This window comes from Prunus mume, linkage group LG4, assembly GCF_029339155.1.
Source record: "Prunus mume cultivar Tortuosa linkage group LG4, ASM2933915v1, whole genome shotgun sequence".
Classification (NCBI taxonomy): Eukaryota; Viridiplantae; Streptophyta; class Magnoliopsida; order Rosales; family Rosaceae; genus Prunus; species Prunus mume.
In genome coordinates this window covers 18,991,541-19,017,145 of record NC_142701.1, presented here as the reverse complement: position 1 = coordinate 19,017,145, position 25,605 = coordinate 18,991,541, and the positions used below count along the sequence as shown (strand labels likewise).

Below are 25,605 nucleotides of genomic sequence, written 5' to 3'. Positions count from 1 at the left end.
ATTAATGAGTAAATCAAGGCATGAATTTGTCGGAGACTCATGATCACCTCTCAACTAACAACAAACTCAACGAATCAAATTGAATCAATCAAGGGTTATATTAAACAAAATTCTTCTGATATAAAGTGTACTGCATGCTTATTAAGTCGCGCGAGTGAGAACGTGTGCAAAGAGACTAGTGTGTATATATATATATATATAATTTTCAGGAAGATTCATGAAGAGCTATATCGGATATAACAACCCATCATTGAAGTTTTGGGTTTAAACCTAATGTCCTTTCCACATAAAAGCAAGACCCCAATAAATAATACAAAATTTTGAGAAATGAAACACATATGCCCCAGCGGACCCCAAAAATTGGCAACACCTTATGAATGAATGGGGGGACCTCATAGAGTGAGCTATACGGCTCATTGAGCATAATGATTTACCAAAACAACAACACGAAGATAAATAGACACCTAGATTAATATAAAGGAGCCGATTTTGCCTCAAATGAATCTCTCCTCTTGCGGTCCATTAAGTAAAATGGGGTCATGTACTTCGCCCTCATTTTTACAGCAACATCACATGCAGCATGTATATATAAGGACAACACATTACAATCAATGAGATAAAGATGTCGATGCAAGATACAAAAACATTCATATATGGTGGTCAATTTTCTTACCTTCTTATAATAATTAAGTCATGTGAATGTGGTATGCCTAGCATTGCTCATTATGTATACGGCATCTGTATATGCGTGTGCGCAAAATTTTGTGCATATATATGTATACATATACCAGTTGATTGGAGATAGACAAATGCTAAAAAATTCATCTATCAAACTTTCTTTGGTGCCAATGTGATATCATACATTGTTAATACATTTCGGTAGTATTCACTTGATCAATTATTATTCAAATTGAGAACATGATGTGCATGTATATATGTAGCACATGGAGATTAGAGATCTAGAAACATCAAAGATACATACCCACACAACACAATATATTTATCCCAAATATTATTTCGTTGGTGGGTGCCCGAAATGATCGTTGTTAAAGATATTGCTGGTGGTTGGCTAAAATAGAATTTGGCTATTGTAACACATGTGCATAAACACACAACACAAAACACAGAGGCTCACAGAGGAGGAGGAGGAGAGGTGGAGGGGTCCTTGCAGACAATTAAGGTCGTCTAATTTTATAATCACACGTGACAGTGCTTGACAAAAGCCTGGAAATTTCACATCTATGCCTCTTTTAGGAACACCTCCACGACAACACCCTCTCGTGTATGTACTCAGGTTTACGGCATGCCACGTGGCATGTCGTGTGTGGCAGGAAATGCCATGTGACCACCCCCTGGAGGCTTTGAGCCTTTCACAATTAATCCAGGTCGTATGTTAAATGCTAATATGCTATGCACTCACTTAGTTATTTGTGTCCTAAACGAATATGTGCTAGTGACATGTAAAGGGAGATACACAGAGTAAAGATTTACTTCGTTAATTATATATTTTTTGGGTGAAGTCTGTGATCCTTAGAGCACTTTCAGCGGTTAGCTGTGGCCCGGGCATGAGGGGCCTTAAGTCCCAAGTAGAGGTTCCATCGCGCAAATGCAGCCCGGGGCAACTGGTGGGCTCCACAAGTCTGGGCAGGCCCAAAGACAAGAATGGCCTGGGCTGTTGCCTGGATTTGCTGACGTCAGCGATGATGTCATAAAAATAAAAATCTATAAAAAAAACTAAAATTTTCAGCATTTTTTTAAATAAATACTTAGTCATATTCTTTACTTCCCACACCAAAACTCTATACAAATTCATCTCCTCATATCTCATGTGAATAGTGATTGCCCTTGGATTGCCATGGGAATGGGTGGAAACACCACAAACCTTTTGCAAGGACTACCCTTATTCACATGAATAAGTAATAACCATTATCCTGCCCTTGCCTTTTGCCACGGCAAATGAGTGGAAGTGCTCTTACTATTTTTGGTATCGTTTTATAACAATAGAGAAACTGAGTATTAATATTCATAATTAGCCCTTGCATAATGCATATGAGAATTTGATACGATTTTCTTGGGAATTAAGTAGAACATATAGGTCCAGCTTGTGTTAAAGGCAACCACAGCATGCCAAGTAGTAGAAGAAGAAGTACCTGCTGCGTCTCTCTCTGTTTTCTCTGGTGACTGCCCTGAAACATAGGAGTTGTGGCTGAAAATTCAAAGGAGGTGAACGTGGCAAGAGGCCATTGGTGAATAAAATTCAGGGACATAGTTTATGAAGTAGAGAGGATCAGTATCCTATGATGATCACATGGTGTTGCGTATTGCGACATGTACATGAAGGGCCCACATTGTTGGCTCAAAAACAAACACATTTCTCCAAGCCCACTTGAAATCAAACCCCAACTTGGGAGCACACACACAACAAGTCTATGCCCTCTCTCTCTCTCTCTCTCTCTCTCTCTCTCTCTCCCTCTGGCTTAAAATACCAGGTCTAGTACACTACTTTCTCCAACGCAATTGTCTTCTTCACATCCAACATCGCTGTCTAAGTTATTGTACGCCTTCTCTCTCTGCTCGTTTTCCCTTGTGGTCCTTCCTCTCCTTACATCTCTCTTTTCGCTGTCTGGGGTTATAAATTCATATATCTTATTTATATATATAGGACTTGTAGTACTTGGTCTTTCTGCTACCAGCTCCTCTTCTTCTTCTTCTCCTCCTCCTCCTTTTGATCTACTTCTTCTCCTTCTTTTACCTCCTCTCGAGTACTTTTTCCTCACAAGTTGGCTCTTATGTACGTGCCCACTTACCTCTTTTAGGTTAATATTTCTCCTTCCCAGCTAGCTATATATATATATTAATATTAATATATAAAGCCCTGTAGCAAGTCTGATCATCGATCTCTTTATATATATATAAAACCAGCTGTAGCTAACGGTCTAGATATATAGCTAGAGATCATGTCTAGCAGAAGGTCGAGGCAGTCTGGAACTCCAACGATCAAAGATGACCAAATCATTGAACTTGTCTCCAAATTACGCCAACTGGTTCCTGAGATTCGTGATAGGCGCTCCGACAAGGTAACTAAACTACTCTTTCTCTCGTATATCATATATCTTTTAGAATACAATAAATGAGTGAGTAATTATGAGAAGTGCATGCCTTTTGTAGAATGCGATTAACAGTTTCATATATATATATATATATATATATATATCATATATAATTGGGCTTAAAAGTTTTAAACAACCCAAGCGCAGGTAGATGGAAACTGTGGAGAAGAAATAATAATAACTTTAGGGTATATCATGGTAAATGCACCACATGCACTTTGTAATATTGTAGTCAATTTGGACTGTTCGAGTAGTCTAAACTTGACCCGGACATCAAGGACTTGTTACATTTTCCATAGGACCTAGACAATATATATATATATATATATAGGTTTCTCATTGACCAAAATATACTAAACAATGTCATGGTTGGAGTTGGAGTTGGACCGTTTACCACTAAACCTCTTCATGTGTGTGTCATGTGGCATGTGTGGTCGTATATATATGTAGAAGGTGGAGAATTTTTTAAGCTATATGTATCGTATGGTTCAAACAGATGGTTGAGAGTTCGTAATAATTTGTGAAAAGTTTGTCGTAGAAATATTAGAAAGCCAGTAGTTGTGGCGCTAATTGAGATCTGACTTTTGATTGATATCATGTCGCACGAGCTCTGCAGGTATCAGCATCTAAGGTCCTACAAGAGACTTGCAGCTACATCAGAAACTTACACAGGGAGGTTGACGACCTAAGTGAGCGGCTCTCCCAACTGCTCTCGACAATTGATGCTGATAGCCCGGAGGCCGCCATAATTAGGAGCTTGATTACGCAGTAGATGATCAGCTACATCATGATCATCAGACCCTTAATTATATATTTATATATAATTGTGTTTTGATGATGAATTTATATAGTTAAATTGTGTTCATCTAGGTTATCTGGTCACCAGATTATTAAACAAGGCCAGTTAGCTAGGGTACTCAGCAGTACTGTATGTATTTAAAGATGTCCTGTCCTGTCCTGTCCTGTCCTGTGTTGTTAATTAGAGCGAGGGCCTAGTAATATGTATTCAAGTTTGTTCAATAAATTAAGGAGGACTTGGACTACTACAGCAAGTCTTTATGCACTTGCTAGGCTAGCTTCATTTCATTGAAACTAGAAAATTATATCTGCAATACTCTCTTTCTTCCACTTATCCCACTTACCCACTTGGGTTAAACCATTTGCATGGAATATTATTACTTAGCTTGCCAGTTTTAATATCATAAACCAACACTTTTCTTGGCCGTGACACTGTGAGATCAAAGTGGCCAAACCAACAAGTCACAAAATGTCAGCACAACAGCCACCAAATACTCACGTGAAAATAATTATTATATAGGGCCGGCGATTCGAACTATGCAGAGTGGATTTGGATGTGCAGATTAAATTAGGGGCCGCAAATCATCTTGGTTAATTGGCATACAAACTGTAGCTAGCTAGTCTCTAGAAAAGAGAAAAAAAAGGTATACATATCGACATTGAATATATTATCTTATCCTCATATGTACGTATCTTAATAATCTGTTGAATCTAGATTTGATATTGTCAATGGAATCATACTATATATACCATAGTGAAAAAATATGTTTAGCCTAAAAAATAAGTGGATCTCAAATTCGAAACTCCTAAACACCAGTTTGTATGAATAAGGCATCTATCTACGTCTTCATAAGGGATTCCGTAAGGTATTTTTCTCATGAGGTTTGTCGTGTGTTTGTGTGAGGACGAAAACAACTTTGTATATATGTCATACGGTCGCATTGCCTTCCAAAAAGTCCCTTGTCGAATTATGTACAACGTCAACACGACTTACAGTTACAGCCTATATGGTGGCATTGCCTTCCAAAAAGAATCTTGCCCACATGCACATGCAGAGCTAGCATTCTCGTTCACCAGTCCGTATGAACATGTACTGCCCAGGATAAATATACATATATGTATATGCAGCCTTGTAACAATTTTATTTGAGAGGCACCTTTATTAACGATGCATAATAACGCTCACATCTTTGACTATGAGGATTTTTGACAAACACCTAATTTTTCACATGAACCACATCGATCCATCTATAGGGATCGACCTAACCTATGTCAAAGTTGGGCAGGACTGTAGTATAAACTGGGAGTAAGTTTACCTCATGAATTTGTATCCTTTCGTTTCCCCGAAAATTTTATATCCTTAGAACATGGACTAGCTAGCTAGTTTTGCATTGGACCACTCATTATGTTAGGCAATCAACTCTATGGATGACCACTCTTTTTCTTTTTGCTTCTTTTGTCATCCAAAATAACTTCCGTCTCCACATATGAATGTTACAGTTCATACCAGAGTTTCCACATGCATACATGCATCTATATTTTCCTACTTATTATGCATTTAGTCAAGCAATAGGCCCCAATTGTAAAGTGATACCACGAGAACTTGAATCCAGGACCAATTGGAAGCATGCAAGGGGCAAGAGCTAACAACCATTGCTAACACCTTGATAAGGTCAAATATATCTGAAAAGGAAATATATGAGTTTGACCATTCATCGAAGGGAGTCGTCTAGAAACTGTTAGCTGATAAGATGACAAATATATATACATATGTAGATGTGGATGATTAGGAGAGGGTTTAAAGGATATTTCCCTGGCTCAACAAACATGATGAAGACACTAATTAAATCAACCTGCAAAGGTTGTCAACGTTAAAAGGAACATTTATGAAATCCATCGAGGAGGTTGTCTTTATAATTACGCAACATCACATTACTTAAATTAAAATTATTCACAAAACCAAGGAACTAGTTTTGTTTGATTGCTAACAAACAAAGGAATAAAAATATGGCAAGGAAAACTTGGAATGTACGTACAGAACTCGGCTAAGTTATATAATTGGGAAGGCGTAGGCATCGTCTACTTAAGTTAATGACATGTCATTATGCATGTGATCATGAGTACATATTCATATTCATATTCGTCAAACCGTCGACCTCTCAAAGATGACTCAAATTCTTGTGGAAAGCTCAACTAGAATCCTCCCCTCTCCACATGAACACCAAACCATCACCATCACCATCACGAAGCACGATCATAGTGTGCATTGCAAGTCATGAGTCCACATGAGCCATGTTACGCAGTTTCTTATCTTGTTCAAATTGCTTTCTCCGTGTACTGTTTTTGATGTGTTATATATATGTTTGACGGGCCAACATATATATCCACAACAAGTTACTAAAAATATACCAAATTAACTCATCATAAAGGTATATCGTTCTATGTAAGCAAGGGCGGAGCAAAGGGTGGTTGGGATGGGCTCCAGTACCACTCTGTTTTTCATAATGGGCCTATATGTGCACTGGTCCACAAGTCAGCCCACTTCCATTAAGTACAATCAAAACTTTGACCAAAGAAATTAAAAAAAAAAAACTAGCCCAAACTATTGTCTTCCTTCCTTCCTCTCAAAAATGGTGGTTCCTCCTTCTTGCCCCTTTCTCTTTTCTCTTTCTCCTCTCTCCTTTCTCTTTTCTTGTTTATATATTTACTAATGATATATGTTTTATTTTTGGTTCTCACTGTATTAATTAGCATACCAAATTTTTTTTTTGTTCTCATTGTTTATATAGATCTTTCATATATAAAAAAAAAAAAAAAACACAACCTTAGAAAAATTCATGGTTTCGCCCTTGTATGCAAGTTGAATCACCTCCAATTAAGTAGAGATAATTACCACTAGACCAACAACTAATTGACGTTGGTGTTATATATGTTTGCTTGTCATCTAAGAACTTTGGAAAAAAAAATCATCATAATAAGTATGACACATAAACATAAGAAATAGCTCAACAATGTTTAGTGCGCGCCTTAATTTCTGATATCAAAGACTTTCTAAAATCACACCATTTTTAATTTTGCTGGGCATGTGTGAAAAAGTTATAATTTCGCGGGGCTTTTCACTAATTTCGTCTTCTGAGTGTTTGGACGGTTGGACCTTAACCAATACGCCACCGTTCTACCGAATCATTTCATTTGCGCAGCAACCTTTACCTGTTTTTGTTATTTATTTTCATTATTATTATTTTTTAAAGACCTTTTGACCTTTATGATTATCCTCATCCTAACTGAAAACTAGATTCCCCGCCACTCGGATCATAGAAATCTCCGACGGCGGCTTAAAGGGATAAGCCCCACGCCACGCTCCTCCAACGACAATCAAAACCACGCTCTTCTTCTTCTTCTTCTTCATTGGAGCTTCTAACGTTCTCAAAATTCGACAACAGGTATGCAAACTGTAATATTTCTCAAGTTCACAAACTTTTCTATCTGGGTTTTTCAGTTCGCTTAGTTCCCATTATCAAATTAGCTTCGAATTCGTTTATTTTTTATCCAAATTATCAATGACAGAATCATCAAGTGGCTTTGACTTGGTTAATCGCGCCAATTAATCGAAAGACATTAGCACTGTGCCTAAAGTTTGTCACTTTCCCACTACCTTTGGCTTTCTTTTATGCTTATAATACAAGTTGACATGGTTCTTAGGAATTTGTAGGAGACTGTGTTTCTATGATGGTTCTGAGGTGAAAAATCCTCTCTTTCTTTGTTTATAATCCGAAATTGTGCATATTAATGCTGCGTTAATTGATGCGCAGAACATGCTGTTTTATAGCCACTTAATGCAGGCCCTCTTATAAGAGTGGCTGAGAATCATGCAGGGAAACTGCATCATTGCCTTGGAATGTATCTGACTTTAGATGGGTTTCAAGTTTTTAACTTTTATTTTAAGGCTGGTGTATTCAAGTTATCATTGAATTGGAATTAAACTTCATGGTTTCACTAGATGTTAGAAGAAACATCCAATTGTCTTTTCTTCTGTTTTTTCCTTTGAATTTCATGTAGGGACCACTGAGGGTTATGGGCCTATGGCGTATGGATGATCCTTAGTATCCTCTCAATCCAGTTTTTTATTCCAAGGATTTCAGGAAAATGTACCCTGGTGGTTACACTGCTGAAGTTACAAGCTTATCCCCTAAAGCTACAGAGCAGGATGTTTACGACTTTTTCAGTCATTGTGGTGCAGTTGAGCATGTTGAAGTCATCAGGTATAGAATTCATCTTCCCTTGCTTTTAATTACTAACAATGATTCCATTGTTTTGTTTTTTATTTTGCACTGAAACTGGAAAGTGATTGTTTAGTGATGATTATATATGGGGTTTGTCCACCATAAACTCATTGAGTTGGTCAGAAGCTGCTTGTTTTTGGAGAAGGTCAAAAGGAAAAATGCCTTTTGTGAAGCCTCTTTAACTTTTTTATTATCTAGAATTAAGTAATTAAAGAAATAGAAGTCAGCATCATAAACAATGGTATATAATTTCGGTTTTCCACAAGTTTAGAAGTCATCATTTTGGCTATCAGGTGTGCTCATTGCTGTGTTTTCTGTGAACGGAATCTTCATATTCATAATGGCCTCACCATAGAAATGGGATCATAAACTTTAGTTTGCATGAACAACAGTGGAATTACTTTTAGTAATTCAGTCAATTCCCATTTGATAACTGACTGCTCTCGCTCAATAAAAACGTGCTTGTGAAGAAAAGAACAAAGGATAAATTTAAGCATCTGTCATGAGAAATCTTCAAAACTGAGATGACAGGTCCTAAAGATCAAATATGATAAGTCATATGCTTCCATGAGTTGTACAATATTTCACCTGATTCATTCATTCCTTTGAAATTTCTTAATAAATGTGTATTTGATTGGGAGAATGCTTTTGTTGTTGGGAACAGATCTGGTGAATACGCCTGTACTGCATATGTGACATTCAGAGATGCGTTTGCTCTACAAACTGCTGTGATGCTCAGCGTAAGATGCGTTCCCTGAATTGTGATAAATGGTGATTCATAACTTTTGACTGCTTTTGCTTTAAACAAATGATCACTTTTTCATATGGAGTTGAAATGCCTTGTCTGAACTAAATCCAAGGATGAACCTTAGTCCCACAATGCCCCGGATGTTTGACATTGTTTGTTCATTAATTTCTCTTTCCGTCCTTGTTTTGAAATTCCAGGGAGCTAGCATTGTAGACCAATGTGTATCCATAACACGCTGGGGAAGTTATATTGATGAATCTGATCCTTGGAACAATCCATACAACCCTGAAGGCAACACTAGCTCAATGGTATGTAACCTACTACTTGGATTGGATTGGTTGAAGGTTAATTACAGCACAATTTTGCACAACAAATTTTCATGTGATTTTGAAATTCCAGTGGTTCTTTTAAGAATTTAATCGGATGGTTAAAAAGGTATCATAGATGAATACTAAACTGAGAAAGAAAGACGGTAATGTAGAAAATTTGGATAAAATGTGCAAAGGGTCGGCCCAAAGGTAAGCAAAGCCTTGTCTTGGGCCCTCTTCAGACAATTGAACAAAGGCTTAAACTCTACTAAAATATCAGTAAAATCCTTATCCAGGCCCAAATAGGGCGAAAATAAAAAACCACCATCATTTTGCCAAAAATTTACTTTCAGAAAAATTAGAAGCTCTAACTTGATTTCAATTAAGAGATTGTGTGGGTGGGTGTGAGATTAATTATGAATGTTATGTACCACTTAATTATCCAAACTTGGCTTAATTATCAAATTGTTTGTCTCAATTGCTAGTCAAACTTTTCATTGTTTCTTAAATCTTGTATAACATTATCAGGCTTTTCACACAAGTGAGTTCGTTTCTACTCCTGGAGAAGCAATAACAGTTGCTCAGGAAGTTGTCAAAACAATGGTAGCCAAGGGATATGTTTTGGGCAAGGACGCATTAACAAAGGCCAAAGCTTTCGACGAGTCCCATCAAGTCTCAGCTACTGCAGCAGCCAAGGTTTATGAGCTAAGCAATAGAATTGGGCTCACTGAGAAAATCAATGCAGGCATGGAAGTTGTTAAATCCACAGACGAGAAGTTCCATGTTTCCGATATCACCAAATCGGCCGCAACTGTTGCTGGAACAGCAGCAGTGGTAGCAGCCACAGTTGCTGGGGAAGCAGCTGTGGCAGCAGGAAGCGCTCTAGTCAATAGCAGCTTCTTTGCCAAGGGAGCTCTGTGGGTTTCAGATGCATTGACTCGTGCAAGCAAAGCTGCAGCTGATTTGGGTTCTCATACCAGTAAATAACCAACGTTCACATTTGTCTTGTCCATTTCATCTCCTAGAAATTTTCTTTGCAAATAAATAGGCTTTGAAGTAAATTGTGATCTAATAGATGGCCTTTCAAAATGGTTGAGAAACAATCTTGCTGGTTTTTCTTTTGACCATGTTATCTGCTTTGACCATATCATCTCATTGACCAGTCTTGGAAGGCAAGCATCCCCTGGATGGTCAGCAACTATGGCTTGACTCTCATTTGAACAACCAGAATGTTAATCTTTCAACCATAAAACAAAGACTCCGGTTGTTACTTTCATAATTAAGGTTTAAGCTTCACAACTCCCACTGCCTGCCTCCCATTAACTAACTTCTAATTTCTTTATTTGTTTTATTAATAATGCTGTTCTTCACCTGCCAACCGATCAGTATATACTTATTCAGCAAGCCCAAGTCTTCGCTTCCCAACGACCCCGTAATGTTCTAAAGTTGACATTATGTTTTTTGGCCGACAACTAAAGCCAACCACCAGTGCCCTGCACATCTTCTAGACTGCTATTTGCTAATTCGCATCTTCAGAAAGCTACCTTTTTGCTTCTTCGTTTTTTGGGTTTATGCCTTAATGCTCAGGTCTGAGCACGAGAATAACACTGTTTTGCTTTTAGTTAATAAGATCCCAGCTTTATTTAGAAAGCTACCTTTTTTACTTCCATTTTTTTTTTGGGGTTTATGCCTTAATTCATGACATGCTCAACTCAATAAGATTGATTAACCAACGGGTTTTTAGTTGGTGAGATCCTAGCTTTATGCCCATTACTGATTATGAACGCACAAAAGCAGACAAAGCATCCACATGACTTTCTCCTCTACGCTTTGTTTGGTGTTAGGGAAAACGTATATTGTAAAACATGGCGGTGTAAGACTCCCATCATTGAAATCATATTATACAACTAAAAGGCTGGGAACTGGTTTGCCCTTTTCACATATGGCTATCACTTTCCAGAGAACCAGCTGAATATGTGGCAACCAAAAATATTGATATTGATCCAACAACATTATATGTATAGACTTGAACATCTTTCAATCTCCCTTTACAAATAGAGAAAAATAGTGAAGGACAATGTGCTGGATCACACTGTAGATTAGATCAGTTAGCCAAAGAAGTGAGTCCTTACAACCAAGTTCAAATCCCCTTTCCGTAACTTAAATTAATGTACGCTTATAGCAAATAGTAGAAAAGAAAAAGAACCCAAGTGGAATGGACAGAGGGATGGACCACAATTGTGTAAGCCATGTATATGTAATGTACCCAAATGCAACTTTTACATAATGTCGTTACCCCAAAAAAATTAATGGGGACTCTGTTTATTCAGCGGTACTACTAAATACTAATGACATATGTTTTCGACAAGAAACAGATGTTTCCATTGGTCTTTTATCCTTTTCCCTTTCCTTTTGGGCACCACATAGCACATTAATGGCCTCTATGGGTCTATCTCTTAACAACCCAAATCGATATGGTTTGATAAGATGGAGAGTGTCACTTAGCCAATTGTGATTTCTCCGATTTGAATTTGGATACCCAAAAAAAAAACCCATTAGTTTGGATTATGTAGATGTCCCTTTGTGGCACCACCATTTGTTTATGGCACCTTGCCATGATAATATATTCTGCCTAGTATCTTGCTTAATTGGTATGAGCCGTCCTGTCTAAGTCTAATTCATATACAATAAGTTGTCTGCGCCTTGGTTTTTTTTCCACCAACTCATCAGCTTCAGGTGATACTTCCAAGTCTTTTTTAATCAAAGCTTTTAGATAAAGAGGGCAATTGTTTATTTGTAGAATCTAATTTCTCAGAAACTTTATTGAAGGAAATAATAATACATTAGTTTGCCCTTTTTTTGGGGTTGTAAAGTAGGTTTCATGCCCTACTTGTATTTTACTTGTCAAGACCAGAGACGGTGGATTGACCAGGGCACTATCAAATTTTGTTCACTCGCCGACATTGACCTTGATCATTTCTTTCTTTCTTCACCTAATTTGCTTGGCATGCATCAACATGTTTGATGACCCTTCCCATCTTTGACATGGTTGAAGCCAACTACTATATAGAATACACAACACAACCATAAAATAGTATTGAGTACAAATTATATAATCAACCATCAACTTACTTGAATTTCGTACCAAACTTACTTCCTTCCTTCTTCTATAATATACGAAAAGATGTGCCCGCAGCACTAACAGTCTATCAGTCAAGCACTTTCTGCACTACCCTTAAGAAATTACATTATGTTTCTGCTAAATTAAATGATTTTTTAGGTGTCCTTAACAGACTTAAAGGAAGAAGTTGATGGTCTGCTAGTATTTGTATAGCACGGGAATAACATTGTTTTGTTAATTATAATCATTTACGTTCTGTCACGTGTGATAACTTTTTCACATAACAAATAGTAATTGGTTGGAAAAAGCACTCCCGTGACATGCACAAATTCTTCTCTTTTATAGTGACTGCATTGGCATCAAATTTAAGTGTGGCATGCAATTAGAAAACAAGGTTTTCAAAGATTATGGTGGTGTGTGCATACAACAACTGAAAGAAGAACAAATAGCTGAGAATAGAGGGCATTTCATATTTGCTCTTCAAATTCTTGTAGGGGATATATAGTATTACAATACAAGGCTTTCTCATTTGTTTTCTTCTTTGGAAACAAAACTAATGGAAATTATACAGCCTTCATAGAGGTTGAGGGGACCTGCTTCTGCCTGCTTGAAACATTATTCACTGTTTCCTATTGCAGTTTTTTTTTTTCTCTCATGAAATGGAATGTACCAAAACTCTATACTGTACAACAAACAACTCACCAAGAAAGAAACCCAAAAGAAGCACAAAAAAATGGTCAAAACTACCTGTGTTTAGGCCACAGAAAACTAATAGCAACATATTGGACAACGTATTAGGCCATTTTCATTACAATCTGGGCACCGTTGGAACCCCGACTCACCCTCCTCTGCTTCTTCCTCCTCTTCTTCTTCATCTTCTTCGTCACGATCAGCATCTTCATAATATATTTTACAGCTCCCTGAACATGTTTCACATGGCACAAACCTTATATCCCCACAAGCATCACAAACTCCACCACCTCCAGCCCCGCCACCATCCAATTTTTCACAAGATTCAAGCAACTTCTCGAGCTTCCCATCTTCGTGCAATTGCCGAATTTCATCAGCTCCACCAATGTACTTGTTTCCCAGAAACACTCTAGGCAGGGCAACCCCACTGAACCCATCTTTCAAAAGCTCCTTCAGCTCCTCCTTAAACCCCGAATGCATCGAAACGTCTCGCTCATCGACCCGGACCCCTACGCCCTTCAATATCACCCTCACATGGCAACAGTCCTCGTACGTCTTCCTTACACCTCGGAGGCTCGTGAAGTACAATACAACCCTGTCCCTGTCCTTGTTGTCCTTTACCTTGCCACAAGGTACTGCATCACATTCGTACTCTGTAACAACGCCATTGCCGGCCAAAGCCGGCTGCTTTTGGACACCCAACTGTGAAAAATGAAAAGGGTCGTCGTCGGATTTGAGCTCCGATAACGATTTTCTGAACGCGGAAATGACTTCGGGATCAAAGTCTGAGATCAAGGAATTGGAATTCACACGATCGTCTTCTGTCAATTGAAGCCACTTGGGCTTAGGTGACACGGTACCGTTTTCGTGTAGCTTTGATTTGGGGCGATCAGCCGGGGAAGTGGGCACTGGACTTGGGCTCCTAACAACATCAAAAGAGAAGCTCCGGAGGTGATGAGCTGGTGACCTGAAAGGGCTTATGTCTTCAAGGCCTTCCATTAGCTCCCAAGTATTGATCGTCTCGGGCTCGCCCGGGGGTGTCCAGATTGGTGTCCTGGGTACAATTTTTGGGATTTTCTGATCGATCATATTAGACCATGTCTTCGCTTCGATTAGTCCCATTGAAAATTCCTTTTTGTTGTCCTGCACATTTTCCTTTCCGTGTTCATCAGTTTTGTGACCGTTACCAATTATGTTGTCCTTGTCGATGTGATCATTGCCATTAGCAAATCTCTTGGCCTCGAGGTGGTGGTTGCTTTGAAGGGAGGGATCGACCTTGAGAGAGCCCAAGGTGGAGGAGGTGAGGGCAACAACATGGTAGCTATCGCCTTTGGTTTGAGGTGGGTGGTGGACGTGCATTGAGTAGCTTCGGGAAACTGGAGAATAGGGGCTCCGGCAGTGCCGGCATCGTGACTTTTGCTTCGAGTTTGCGCAACCCATCAGCCCAAAACCCACCAATTTGATTCAAACAAAGAGAGTTTGATCAAACAATCAAAAGGGTATTTTGATATGGGATTTGGGAATCGAATTAAAAGAACATTCTCGGGTTGTTTTGATGAGTTTGAAGATCCAGTGAATTGGGAAATTGTTGGGTTAGGAATCTTTCTTCTTGTTCATGCATTTATTTTAGTAACGAGGGAGACAGAGACAGAGACAAAGACGGGTAAACAAAAGCGTTGAAACTCACATTAATGAGGGAGAGAGCTCGAAACTGCGCAAACCCAGTTGGAGGATTGGCTTGAATTAATTATCATCAACGACGTCAAGGAGACCATCAAGGAGCCAATCTGCAGAAGGCCTTGAGAGAAAACGACAAAGGAAGGAAGGCTGAGAAGAAGACGAAGGAGCGGATTTCAGAGGTCCTGGAATTTGCTGTCCGTGAGGCAGAGGCCAACGAATTGAAATTCCATAACAGAAGCGAATAAAGTTGTGGGAAAATACGGAATTTCAATACAAAAGTCAAATAATGAGGGCCAAGACCGTTTCTTTATTTCCCACTCTCTCTCTCTCTCTCTCTCTCTAGAATGAAAAACTGCAACAGGAGTTGTGGAAGCAGAACCCACCTTCTCAAAAACAATGTATCAATATATACGTCTTTTACTTGGTAAATCATTTTAAAATAATTACCAGAAAATAATAATAATATATTACAAAATGTAACGTCAGCGAAATATATATATCTTTTTTTTGGGCTAAACGAATGAAATAGTAGTTGCACTTTTTTAATTATCTTAAAATATTTATAATAGTATTTTGCTTAAAATATTTATAATTACACTGAATGGACAAGACACTATTACATAGTCCACTAGATCATTTAAATAATAAAATATTAATTTCTTTTACAAAGGAAAAAAAATGTAAAAGAAAAATGGATAATCAAATAGCGGGATTTATTGCTTGAATGGCTCTAGAAGACTGAAGTCGGACGAGGGTTGCAACATTCGCTGCTAGACTTTGGCGGAGAGTGTGATTTAATTTAAGCGGAGGAATTGTGGTCCCATGTGTTCTTGCAAATTTGAAATTACGATGACTATGATATGAAGGATGCAACAATTCCCTTTAATAATAGAGTAATAGAACATAACTTTTGTCAATGGGGCATAGTCTCGTAGGAAATGACTTTGACTTGTAGACTAGTTTACATATTCGAATCTTAATATTTCCTTTTTTTTATAGTTTAGACTCTCGTTTGTATTAAATAAAACATAAATAGATAAATGAGAATTCTGTAGATTTTTTATTAGTTTTTAAAATTTAATATTTACTTTGTGGTGGTGTTCTTATGGTTTGGCTAACTATATTTTATATTTACCTTTTTGGGTTTTTTGTGTAGTTTTTACATTTTTTTTTTGTGAGAGTTCTTCATATATGACTTGGTTTTTTCAAGCTATCCCTATGAACTTACAAAATACACACATTGGAATATTATAAAGAAAGTGAATAAGAAATGGTAAAGGTATTTTCTGTTTATTCGTCAAACACTAAGGCCTTGTTTGATTTATGGGAAATGAGTTTTAAGGATGGGAAATCAATTGTTTTTCGATGTTTAATAAGTTCAGGCATGAAAAATCGTTGCATTGCACATGGAGAGGGAGCTCCGTTCTCATTCATTCGACTAGACTGAGCGAGAAATTGAGTGTGAACAGTTTCCTATCAGACTACTAGTTCAGTCTATAATCTTCATAAAGTAGGAGAAAAGTGAAGCCCTCATTCCTTCTTGAGTATTGTTTTCCTCATAGAAAAGTTTGAGAAAATGAGTCAATATTATATACACATTTTTCTTGACTATATTGCCCTCATTAACAATTTAGAATCACAATATAGCATTGCATACATTCTTTTTTTGTTTGATTTCATATGGGTATAATTGGAAAATTAAACAAACTTCGTTTTACATTCCTACACAAATCAAACACGTGAAAGAAAATAAAGTGGTATTTCTTAGTTACTTTTCTAAGATTACCAAATATGGAAAGTGAATCTCCATTTCTCATCCCTTAAAAAATGACATGAGAAATAATTTCCTTTCAAATTCTTTTTTTGAACCAAACGGACTAAGGAGATTGGATAAATGAATAAGAAATGATGATGGTATCACCATAATCAATTGCGAGGGAATTTGTTTTAATTTTACAGCAAGGCCCGGTGCATGGGGATTGGCTCTAATTATTACATAGGCATGGTGATTTAGCACCGTCCATGTGATGGCACGTGGACACTTCTTCTTTGCAGTTTCCAACACCACAGTATTGCCAATCGAGTATAAATTTGTAAACCTAATCGCTTTTCATAATTGCTGCAACCGATCAAGGAGGCAGTTCATTATGCTTAAAAATTAAATTAAAAGCTAAGGTTTTGGTACCTACCGGAACAGTAAGATGACTTGTACGATTAAGTACGTCTGTTTTTCATTCAAAAATGAAATATCAATAATGTGTCGATATTGTTTTTATTTAAAAAACGTACTGATATATTATTTACAGACTGTTAACAACATCATTGCGTATTTGTTTTTCAATAAACACGAACAATTTCTAATGAGGCGAACATAACTTGATGCTAGCAACAACATGCAATTGACGGGCATGACACTCCCATAAAACAGAAAGAGAGGGAAGGAAAAAATAAGGGAGTTCGGATAAACAATTTATAAGACCGAGAATATCAAAAAATGATTAAAATAGTAAACGCATTTCGAAAGAAAGAATCATAATTAACTAGCCACAATGATTAAATTAGTGGACTTGGCCACGTTTTGTGGGTTTGAAATCATGGAGTGGGTGAGTGGCTTCTTGGATGGAATGTTTGTTTGCCGAGTTGTGCTTCTTGTTTAAGTTCATGGCTTCCACTATCCTCCTAGTAAACCAGGGCCTGATAATAAAATATTTTATAATGTGTTTTTGGGGAAAATTGAATTTCGGGGTAGACATTTTGGAGCTAGATCGGACGGCTGAAGTTATCTAGTTGATCTAATTTTTGAGATAACAATCAAACCAACTGTTTACACGTGTCTTGGACCCCCAAATTGCATACAATACGTTTGTATAGAATGCTGCACGTTGCTGTTTAGATTAAGTTCATTCATCTCCTTTCTAATTGTAATCTTTTTGACCTCTTATTCTTCAATTCCATCGTTTTGGGTGGATTTACTCAATAAATTTAAGTGTATCTTTTTTGTTAGGATAACGAAATTACTCTTGAACGAAATTTTTTTAAAAATTAAATAATTAGATATAGACTTAACCAAATTGGCTAGAGCGGATATGCTTTGCACCTGAGTTCGAATCCATCATCCCGTAGTTTAGATTAGAATAAAGTAAAATATCATTTATATTTTTTTAAATTAAATTTGTTCTAATATTACTGTTGGTAAGTTTTTTTTGTTTTTGTGTGTTTTTCGTTTTTTTGTTGGGGTTATCAGTTTTGGTTGGCCATCAAGATAAGCTTTAGACCGGCCCACGTGAAGCCTGGTATAGCTGGGCTTTTAATTAGGGGATTAGGGATAAGTCCAGAATTCTAGGCCAGATTGATCCTAGCCCAATATATGATGTAAAATGCTCATAAATATGCTTAAACTTTTGCGGAAATGTTAGAATGAGGCCAAAACTTTTTACCAAAACAAAAAGTGTTCAAACTGATACTCGGGCCTGGGCCTGTTCTAATTTTTGAGTTTTAATTTGGTTTTCTTCTTGCTAGCCTGCTCTGGATCTTTTGTTTTTCTTTTTTATATACAAATGACATTCTACTTTAATATAATCTAGATTACGGGGAGGGGAATTCGAACTCAGGTGCAGAGTGGAGAGTACATAATACATCCGTTCTAACCAACTTGACTAAGCCCCTGAATCTTTTGTTTATAAAAGCATATTTAGATGGACTAAAATGTGCTTCTTATTCTCTAGTGGAATGAATGGAATTGGTTTCATCTTCATTTTCTTTTGTAATAGAATTGAGGTGAATTACATTTTAATTCTTTGCACATTGTTTTGTGAAGATGATGTACTTGAAATTTTTCTTGACCCCCATGGAAACTAGAAGATTCAGCCTCTTATGGAATCTCAAAATCTTCCTATACATGCAGTCAAATCCAATTCTGGCCCTGTGCATGAATTATCAATTTTCTTTTAAAGAAAATAGAATAATCTACTTTTTCCTTATTTTTCCAAGTTGTGTTGTTATACTGGTGTTCTCTCTCTCTCTCTCTCATGTTGGTTTTAATTAGTGGATGCAAAATCAGAATAAGCTTTCAAATATGTCTATTTTTCTTTCCCATCTAGGGGTACCCCACTGCCCCTCTCCCCACCCCCCACTTGTTTAGGCTGAATTCACTTGGATACCCTTGTTGTGATGCCAACTGATCAAGTCTTTTTTTTGCTTTTTTTCTTTTTGTGACATTGGATGAAAGGGTCCCATCAGATTAAATGATATGATTAAAAAGTTTGTGTATCCAAAACCAGAAGTGAACAATTGAGAGAGAGAGAGAATGAGCAATAAATTAATATTTCATGGGTTGGAGAATAGAAGAAGCAACATAAGTTAACATATTTGAAGCATTAAACTAAACAACATGATGGTTGAAGAATCCCCATCACAAAGAAAGAAGGGAAGAGAGGAAGGGAAGTTGAAGCAGGGCACATGGAAACAGGAGGCCATGTGGGGGAAGATTCAGAGCCACTTTCTTTAATTTATTTTTTTAAGTGAGCAACAAAGGAATAACATGGATCCACCCTACTCCCAAGGAGGGGTACCCTCTAAACTCCTAATAAAGGCATGTGATTGTAAGAGGAGCTTTGTTGTAGGCCAGCCCAATGCTGTACATCTGTAGGCTCCAATTCCTTGGCCCCACAAAACCCACACCAATTGCCCATCTATCCCCCACCTTCTCCTCTCCACACAAAGAAAAAAGATAAAAAAAAACTTGTAGCTAAAGTGGTTAAAAGTATTTACACATATATCTAAGGTCTTAGTTTTGATTCTTCTCTCCTGTAATATAGACATGTACTCTCAAACTTATAGATGCAGGTCTTAAATGACACATACAAATCCCATCCATTGTCCTTTTGAAAGCCTATCTGCGCTCAGCTTTCAAACCTGAGGATGAGGGGGCTAGGGAGTGGGAGAGATGCCCTAATTTCAACCAAACAAGGAATCTCATAATTTAATAGGTTTACGAATTAAGATAATCAGCCTACGCAGATTAGTGTTTCTTATAGGCATTGGGCAAAGCATATGAGCCTATTTATTTATCCACTGCCTCTACTTATTTATTACTAAAATATCTACCATTTGAGGTTAAAACTTGTTGGCTTTTATACAAATATACCATGCTAAAATGAATTGTTATAGTAACTAAGTTTGAAATCCCGAGGTGACACAAGAACAGCTCATATATAATATTACATATAACTTTGATACCAAAATAACCAAAATTCTCCAGCCCGAAATGAATGAATGAATGAATTTGATAATGCAAGGTCCACGAAGAAGATGAATGTTAATTTATTTGAATAGTTAGCTATTTGTGTTGTCCACTATTTCTCTCCTTGGATTCTGGGTTTTCATGTTGCCTAGTTTCCTCGTCACACATGATGTGATCTTTCGATGCATGTGGGAGGGAAGTATTTGATTTTTCATGTTGCCCTGTTTTCCCACTAATAATCTTTCCATTAATTAATCTCTTTGCTTTACAATAATTCCCGTTAATTAATTTCCTTTAAATTATTTTTTGTTACTCTCATTTGGTCTGTGGCATTGTTTTCTGGGCGTTTTTAAAAATAATTAACCCCAGCTGATGATTTTCTTTCTTAGTATATTGAGGGGGAGAGAGAGAGAGAGAGAGAGAGAGAGAGAGAGAGAGAGAACTTGTGTATAATATTAGAGGGAGAGCTTTCGTGGACCCATCCTAGGATTTGGATCTTTCTTCTCTCTCTTTCTCTCTCTTTCTCTCTCTCACCTAAAAATCGCTGTCTTTCAGTCTGTGCACCCATCTCACCCATCCCCTTGTCCTTCTGAAAGCCCTGTCACCATGAAAGTGAGAGCCAGAACATAATCTAAAGCCCTTCCCTTATAAAATTTGTGTCAAAAAGCAGAGAGTACCTATTAGCCTATTAGGAAGCAAGCACATCATTCTTTTGCTGCATGAATTCATACCATTGACATGATGGCCTTCCCCTCTTGTCATAGTTTCATGTTCCAAACCCATGAAGATCCAGACCTCCAACTTGCTAATTCCTCCTCCCTCAACAACCTTCCCTCTTGCCCACCTCAGCACTTCCATGGTCTCTCTTCTCTCTCCCTCTCTCTCTCTCTCTCTCTCTCTCTCTTTTTCATTTTTATTTTCATATACTTTGGAAGCAAATCATGGGTTCTTCTTATTTGTGTAATTAATTATTTGTGTGGTTTGGTGTGGGGTCTTGCAGGTGGTGGAGTGCCTTTTATGATGAAGAGATCACTGTCATTTTCAGGTGTTGAGAACAATAAGTGCCATCATCATGAAGAAGTAGGACTGCATGGAGGAGGAGAGGATGATTTGTCTGATGATGGATCCCAGATTGGTGAGAAGAAGAAAAGGCTGAATCTTGAGCAGGTTAAGACTCTTGAGAAGAGCTTTGAGATGGGGAACAAGCTTGAGCCTGAGAGAAAAATGCAGCTGGCGAAGGCTCTTGGTCTGCAGCCAAGACAGATTGCCATATGGTTTCAGAACAGGAGGGCCAGGTGGAAGACCAAGCAATTGGAGAAAGACTATGATGTCTTGAAGAAAAAGTTTGATGCACTTAAGGCTGACAATGATGTTCTTCAGGATCACAATAACAAGCTTCAGGCTGAGGTAAGTTTTCATACAGTTCCTTCCACTGCAGATTGGTTTTCTTCTTCCTTCCTCCCTCCCTCTTGGTTCTCCTGGGATTTACACAAGATCAGTTTGAAGTAGCTAGAATGATAATTAATTTTTCACAATTTAATTAATTAACTTGGTATTATAAATAATATCCATAGGATCAGCATGGATTATGGTGCATTATGATTACTAGGACATCTTAATTCCAGTGGCTGCTGGAGCTCTTGATCCAATGCACATAAATATATAATTACTACCAAAAGTCATTGTAATATTCCCTAATTTCTCTTAATCAGTGTCTGTCTGTCTGTCAGATGCGCATCTGATGAACAAAAGTATTTTAATTAATCTTAGTTAGTTGCTTACCTGCTTGCAATTTTTTAATGTTTATATGTTTGATATTCAAAAAGTCCCATTTTTTTTTTTCATTAATTGGTTGGAAATGGAAGAACTTGCATCTGAGAGTGATCATCATCAGTTTTTAATATCATAATTTCATACTTAATCTTGATTGCTTGGGTTCAAATTAATGCTGCAGTTATTGTCTATGAAAAGCAAGGATTCAAATGAAGCTGGGCTTAATAATATTAATCATCTCAAGAAAGAAACTGATCAGGGTTCTCGGAGCAATGGAAGTGAGAACAGTTCAGATCATCATCATCATCATCATCATCTCAACCTAGACATTTCCAGAACACCAGCAACAACCAACAGCTCACCATCTAATTCCCAGCAGACAAATGGAAAAAACCTCTTCCCATCCTCCCTCAGGCCTACAAGCATAACCCAACTCCTCCAAGGGTCATCAAGATCGGATCTTCAGTGCCTCAAAGTTGATCAAATGATTCAAGATGAAAGCTTGTGCAGCATGTTCAATGGAATTGATCAAGAGCAGCAGCAAGGCTATTGGCCATGGCCTGAGCAGCACCATTTTCATTAATTGAACCAACCGCTTCAGGTTATTCTCAAGCACCCATTATCCAGTTCTGCCAAGGCCCAATGATCAGACAAGTAATCAATTAAACAATTAGGAAATTTTCCTATGAGTTTTAATTATTAATTTTCAAGTTTGGCTGTAGATTTTGATTGATGTACAGAGTTCAATATTTATGCTTCATCAATTTCATCAGTTGGGCTGAAAACCAGTAAGGGGAATTGATTGGCTCTGAATAATACACTTTCAAGTTTCTATATCCCATGCTTCAGTGGATTATGTGCTAATTATATTAGTTTGCTGGGTTGGATCATATTAAGAGTAGTGCTAAAAGATTTTATTTAAATTAAGATATACTTGTACATGTGCTAAGTGAGTGGATTTCCAGCGCTGGCTTGCAGCATATGGGACATGAAATAATATCAAAAGGATTCTCCCCCTGCAAATTTTCATTTTAAAAAAACAAAAAAAAACTGTTGTTGTTGCTTTGGAATCATGATGTAGTAATATAAAACAATTTCTATATATGGAATTGCTCTGTGAAGTCAGTTGCAGTGATGAGGAAAAAAGCTGACTTCATGTAGCAGATAGAGGTGATGAAGATTAAAGCCTTAAAGGAAACTGTGAGCAAAATCTCTGTGGGAGGTTAAGAAGTGAAAAAAAGAAGAGGGTTGAGGTGGATTCTGAGTACACATTCCAAGTAGAAAGAAGCCAGAGAGATGGGAGAAGAAGAAAACAAATCAAGTAGTGGAGGGGGTTAAGAAATGGTCACTGTAAATATATATTTGAGCTTTTGAAGGTGACGTTTGTAAATTTCCCTCTGACAATCGAGAGTATCTAACTGTGTACTCTCTCTGTAGCATATATATCCATGTGATCTACTGCCACCCTATCCTATTATCATTCAACTTCAAACACACCATCTCTCTCTCTCTCTCTCTCTCTCTCTCTGTGCATATCTGTGTAGAAAACAAGAAACATAGCAGAGCAACATTCAATTCTTTATCATCATATGAACAAAACAAGCATTTGGGAGTAACATTACTAATTAATTGACCACATCTAGATTAGAACAAATTTTCAAAATAAATATTTAAATGAAATATTGAGAGTATTGTCTCATGTTGGGAAATTAAAATATATTAATAGTTTAAATGATATTGAGTTATCTCTCCATCCAGAATCAATTGGTATTAGAGCAAATTATTCATGTGTCAAGTCCAACGATCACGTTACCCAATATATGTTATGCTACGTATTTGACTTAAGCGATACTAGAAGTGAGAGCAATGGTAAGTTACTACAAATACGATGAGCCACTTTACTTTATATATTTTTTAAGTTATACACCATAGAAGTACTGTCGTGATCTAGTGCATCATTTGCTTTAACAGAATTAGATAGGAATTTGAATGGCCAGCTTGGTGTTCAGGAGACCGAATTGATCATGTGAAATTAATTAATCAAATAAAAGTTACAACAGTCAACCACTGATTAGCCAAACTATATATATAAATAATAATATATGTTACCTGCTGTAATAAAAGTTAAATTTCAGCAAAAAAACCTTGGGACTTTCGTACAACCACCTTTCAGGCATATATGCGTGTTCGACTGCATTAACCCCAGCCTGCCTTCTTACAGAGTGAGTGATATATCTCAAGTACAAGAGGCCCAATTGTACGCAGTCCATGTGAATCTGCAGGCTTTTGTCTCCCTCAGTTAGACCATAAGAATCCTGTTTCGTCACATGTTTCAAATTCAACTGCGAGACACCCTACATCTTAATTCCATACCCTCATCATCAAATTTTATTTTTTTTCCTTCTTCTTACTGTTATATATATTGGCCCTTGAGTTATTGTAATCTCTCCCTTGCGGCTTAAACTAGCACGAAATCAAGACTTATAATTAATCTGCACAAAATTTGAACATACACAAAGAGAGACTTATAATTATTAGAGGATGAAATTGAGCAGAGTTTCTGCAGCATGCAGGGAACTTATCGGATATATGATCATGTCATTTTGGATCTCCATGCGTCTCAAAATTGTTTATGATTCATGAAATCATCATAAATCATGAGCTTGCTGACAGGGGTTTTGAGCAAACACATATAATATAGCAGGCGATGATTGAGGATTTTGGAATTGCACCAATTGCCTTGAACACCGCGCTGCTTTGCAGGAGCAGTTGCATGCATGTTGTTTGCTCATCATCTCCTCAGTCGAGCTCATATATAATATAGTTTTTTTCTGCAAGAGGATGTTTCTGGAGGATTGAGATTGAAGGAGATCCACAAGTTCTCATTAAAATACTCAACAAAGATATTCAAGTTGCAACTTCGAACCATTGTTCAAGGTATGGGCATATTTTCACTCAATTCCAATTCGTTTCTACTCAACATACAGAGAATCCAATATTGGTAGCTATAGTTTAGTCAATCTTAGACATTTTATGATCATCCTTATATTTGGGTTTCTAATTTTTCTAGTTGTATTATGCTTAGATTAAAGATTGATTTGTAGCCAACACTTGCAAGCCAGTTGTCTCAAGTTCAAATTTTCATGACACCATGATAGCGTGTGTATAAGAAACCCTCTTCTCTCAAGGCCTCGTTTGTTAGGGAGGACTAAACTAGACTAGCAAAATACCTACATTTCATGTACATTCAAGGCATAATATGAATATTGTTGTTTAACTTAGAGGATTAAGGAGGACTATTCATAAGAGGTTGATGACTAAAACTTATCCCTCTTAATTCCACCATTTTCAAGTGGATTAGGGGGGATTAAGTTTTAGTCATCAACCTCTAGCCCCCTTCATCCTCAAAGTTAGACTACATTATCCATGTTATGCCTTGAATGCACATGAAATGTAGGCATTTTGTTAGTCTAGTCTAGTCCTCCCTATCAAACAAACCCTTATAATTTAGACTATCACTGGTATTTTTTTTTTTAAAAAAAGATTGATTTGTATGGCTTAAGGATTCACGGAGGATCCTCCTTGTAATAGTCTTTTTAAAACTTATAGTAGCTACGTAAAATAGGGCAAAGCCCAAAAATAACAAACAAACTCCAACATGGTGTGACCAGATTTAGGAGAGGTTACAATGAGGAGGTTATTTGATGAGGCCAATCCCACCATTAAAATATTTAAAATGTTTAAGTCCCATGATTTCTTTACATTTGTTGATGGTGAGATTTATCTCTTCAAATAGCCTCCTCATTTTAAACTCCTCATTATAGCCTTTCCGAACTAGATCTACCCATGGAGA

At 37.2% G+C, this 25,605-nt stretch overlaps 4 protein-coding genes across 7 annotated transcripts; 3 read left to right on the top strand and 1 right to left on the bottom strand.

The window, feature by feature from the left end:
• The first annotated feature begins 2,668 nt into the window (after positions 1–2,668).
• PRE1 (basic helix-loop-helix (bHLH) DNA-binding family protein) lies at positions 2,669–4,173 on the top strand. Its single transcript, XM_008232529.2, has 2 exons — positions 2,669–3,077; positions 3,727–4,173. The coding sequence occupies exons 1-2, from the start codon at positions 2,958–2,960 to the stop codon at positions 3,880–3,882; spliced, it is 276 nt and encodes a 91-aa protein (XP_008230751.1). The 5' UTR covers positions 2,669–2,957; the 3' UTR covers positions 3,883–4,173.
• Positions 4,174–7,078: 2,905 nt separating this feature from the next.
• Positions 7,079–10,349, top strand: LOC103329988 (RNA-binding (RRM/RBD/RNP motifs) family protein). Of its 4 annotated transcripts, XM_089050905.1 has the most exons (6): positions 7,082–7,350; positions 7,475–7,542; positions 7,967–8,169; positions 8,855–8,930; positions 9,136–9,246; positions 9,775–10,349. In XM_089050905.1, exons 3-6 carry the CDS (start codon positions 8,054–8,056, stop codon positions 10,231–10,233), a joined length of 762 nt encoding a protein of 253 aa, XP_088907031.1. In that variant the 5' UTR covers positions 7,082–7,350; positions 7,475–7,542; positions 7,967–8,053; the 3' UTR covers positions 10,234–10,349. The 4 variants fall into 4 exon arrangements, with proteins under 4 accessions (XP_008230749.1, XP_008230750.1, XP_088907031.1 ...); XM_008232527.3 differs by lacking the exon at positions 7,475–7,542 and having other exon boundaries at positions 7,079–7,350; positions 8,042–8,169; XM_008232528.3 differs by lacking the exon at positions 7,475–7,542 and having other exon boundaries at positions 7,080–7,350; positions 8,050–8,169.
• Positions 10,350–12,813: 2,464 nt separating this feature from the next.
• Positions 12,814–15,103, bottom strand: LOC103329987 (uncharacterized protein At5g39865-like). Its single transcript, XM_008232525.3, has one exon. The coding sequence runs from the start codon at positions 14,495–14,497 to the stop codon at positions 13,136–13,138; it is 1,362 nt and encodes a 453-aa protein (XP_008230747.2). The 5' UTR covers positions 14,498–15,103; the 3' UTR covers positions 12,814–13,135.
• A 5,462-nt stretch (positions 15,104–20,565) lies between these two features.
• Positions 20,566–22,588, top strand: LOC103329986 (homeobox-leucine zipper protein ATHB-20-like). Its single transcript, XM_008232524.2, has 3 exons — positions 20,566–20,838; positions 20,980–21,386; positions 21,934–22,588. The coding sequence occupies exons 1-3, from the start codon at positions 20,718–20,720 to the stop codon at positions 22,333–22,335; spliced, it is 930 nt and encodes a 309-aa protein (XP_008230746.2). The 5' UTR covers positions 20,566–20,717; the 3' UTR covers positions 22,336–22,588.
• Positions 22,589–25,605: the final 3,017 nt, after the last annotated feature.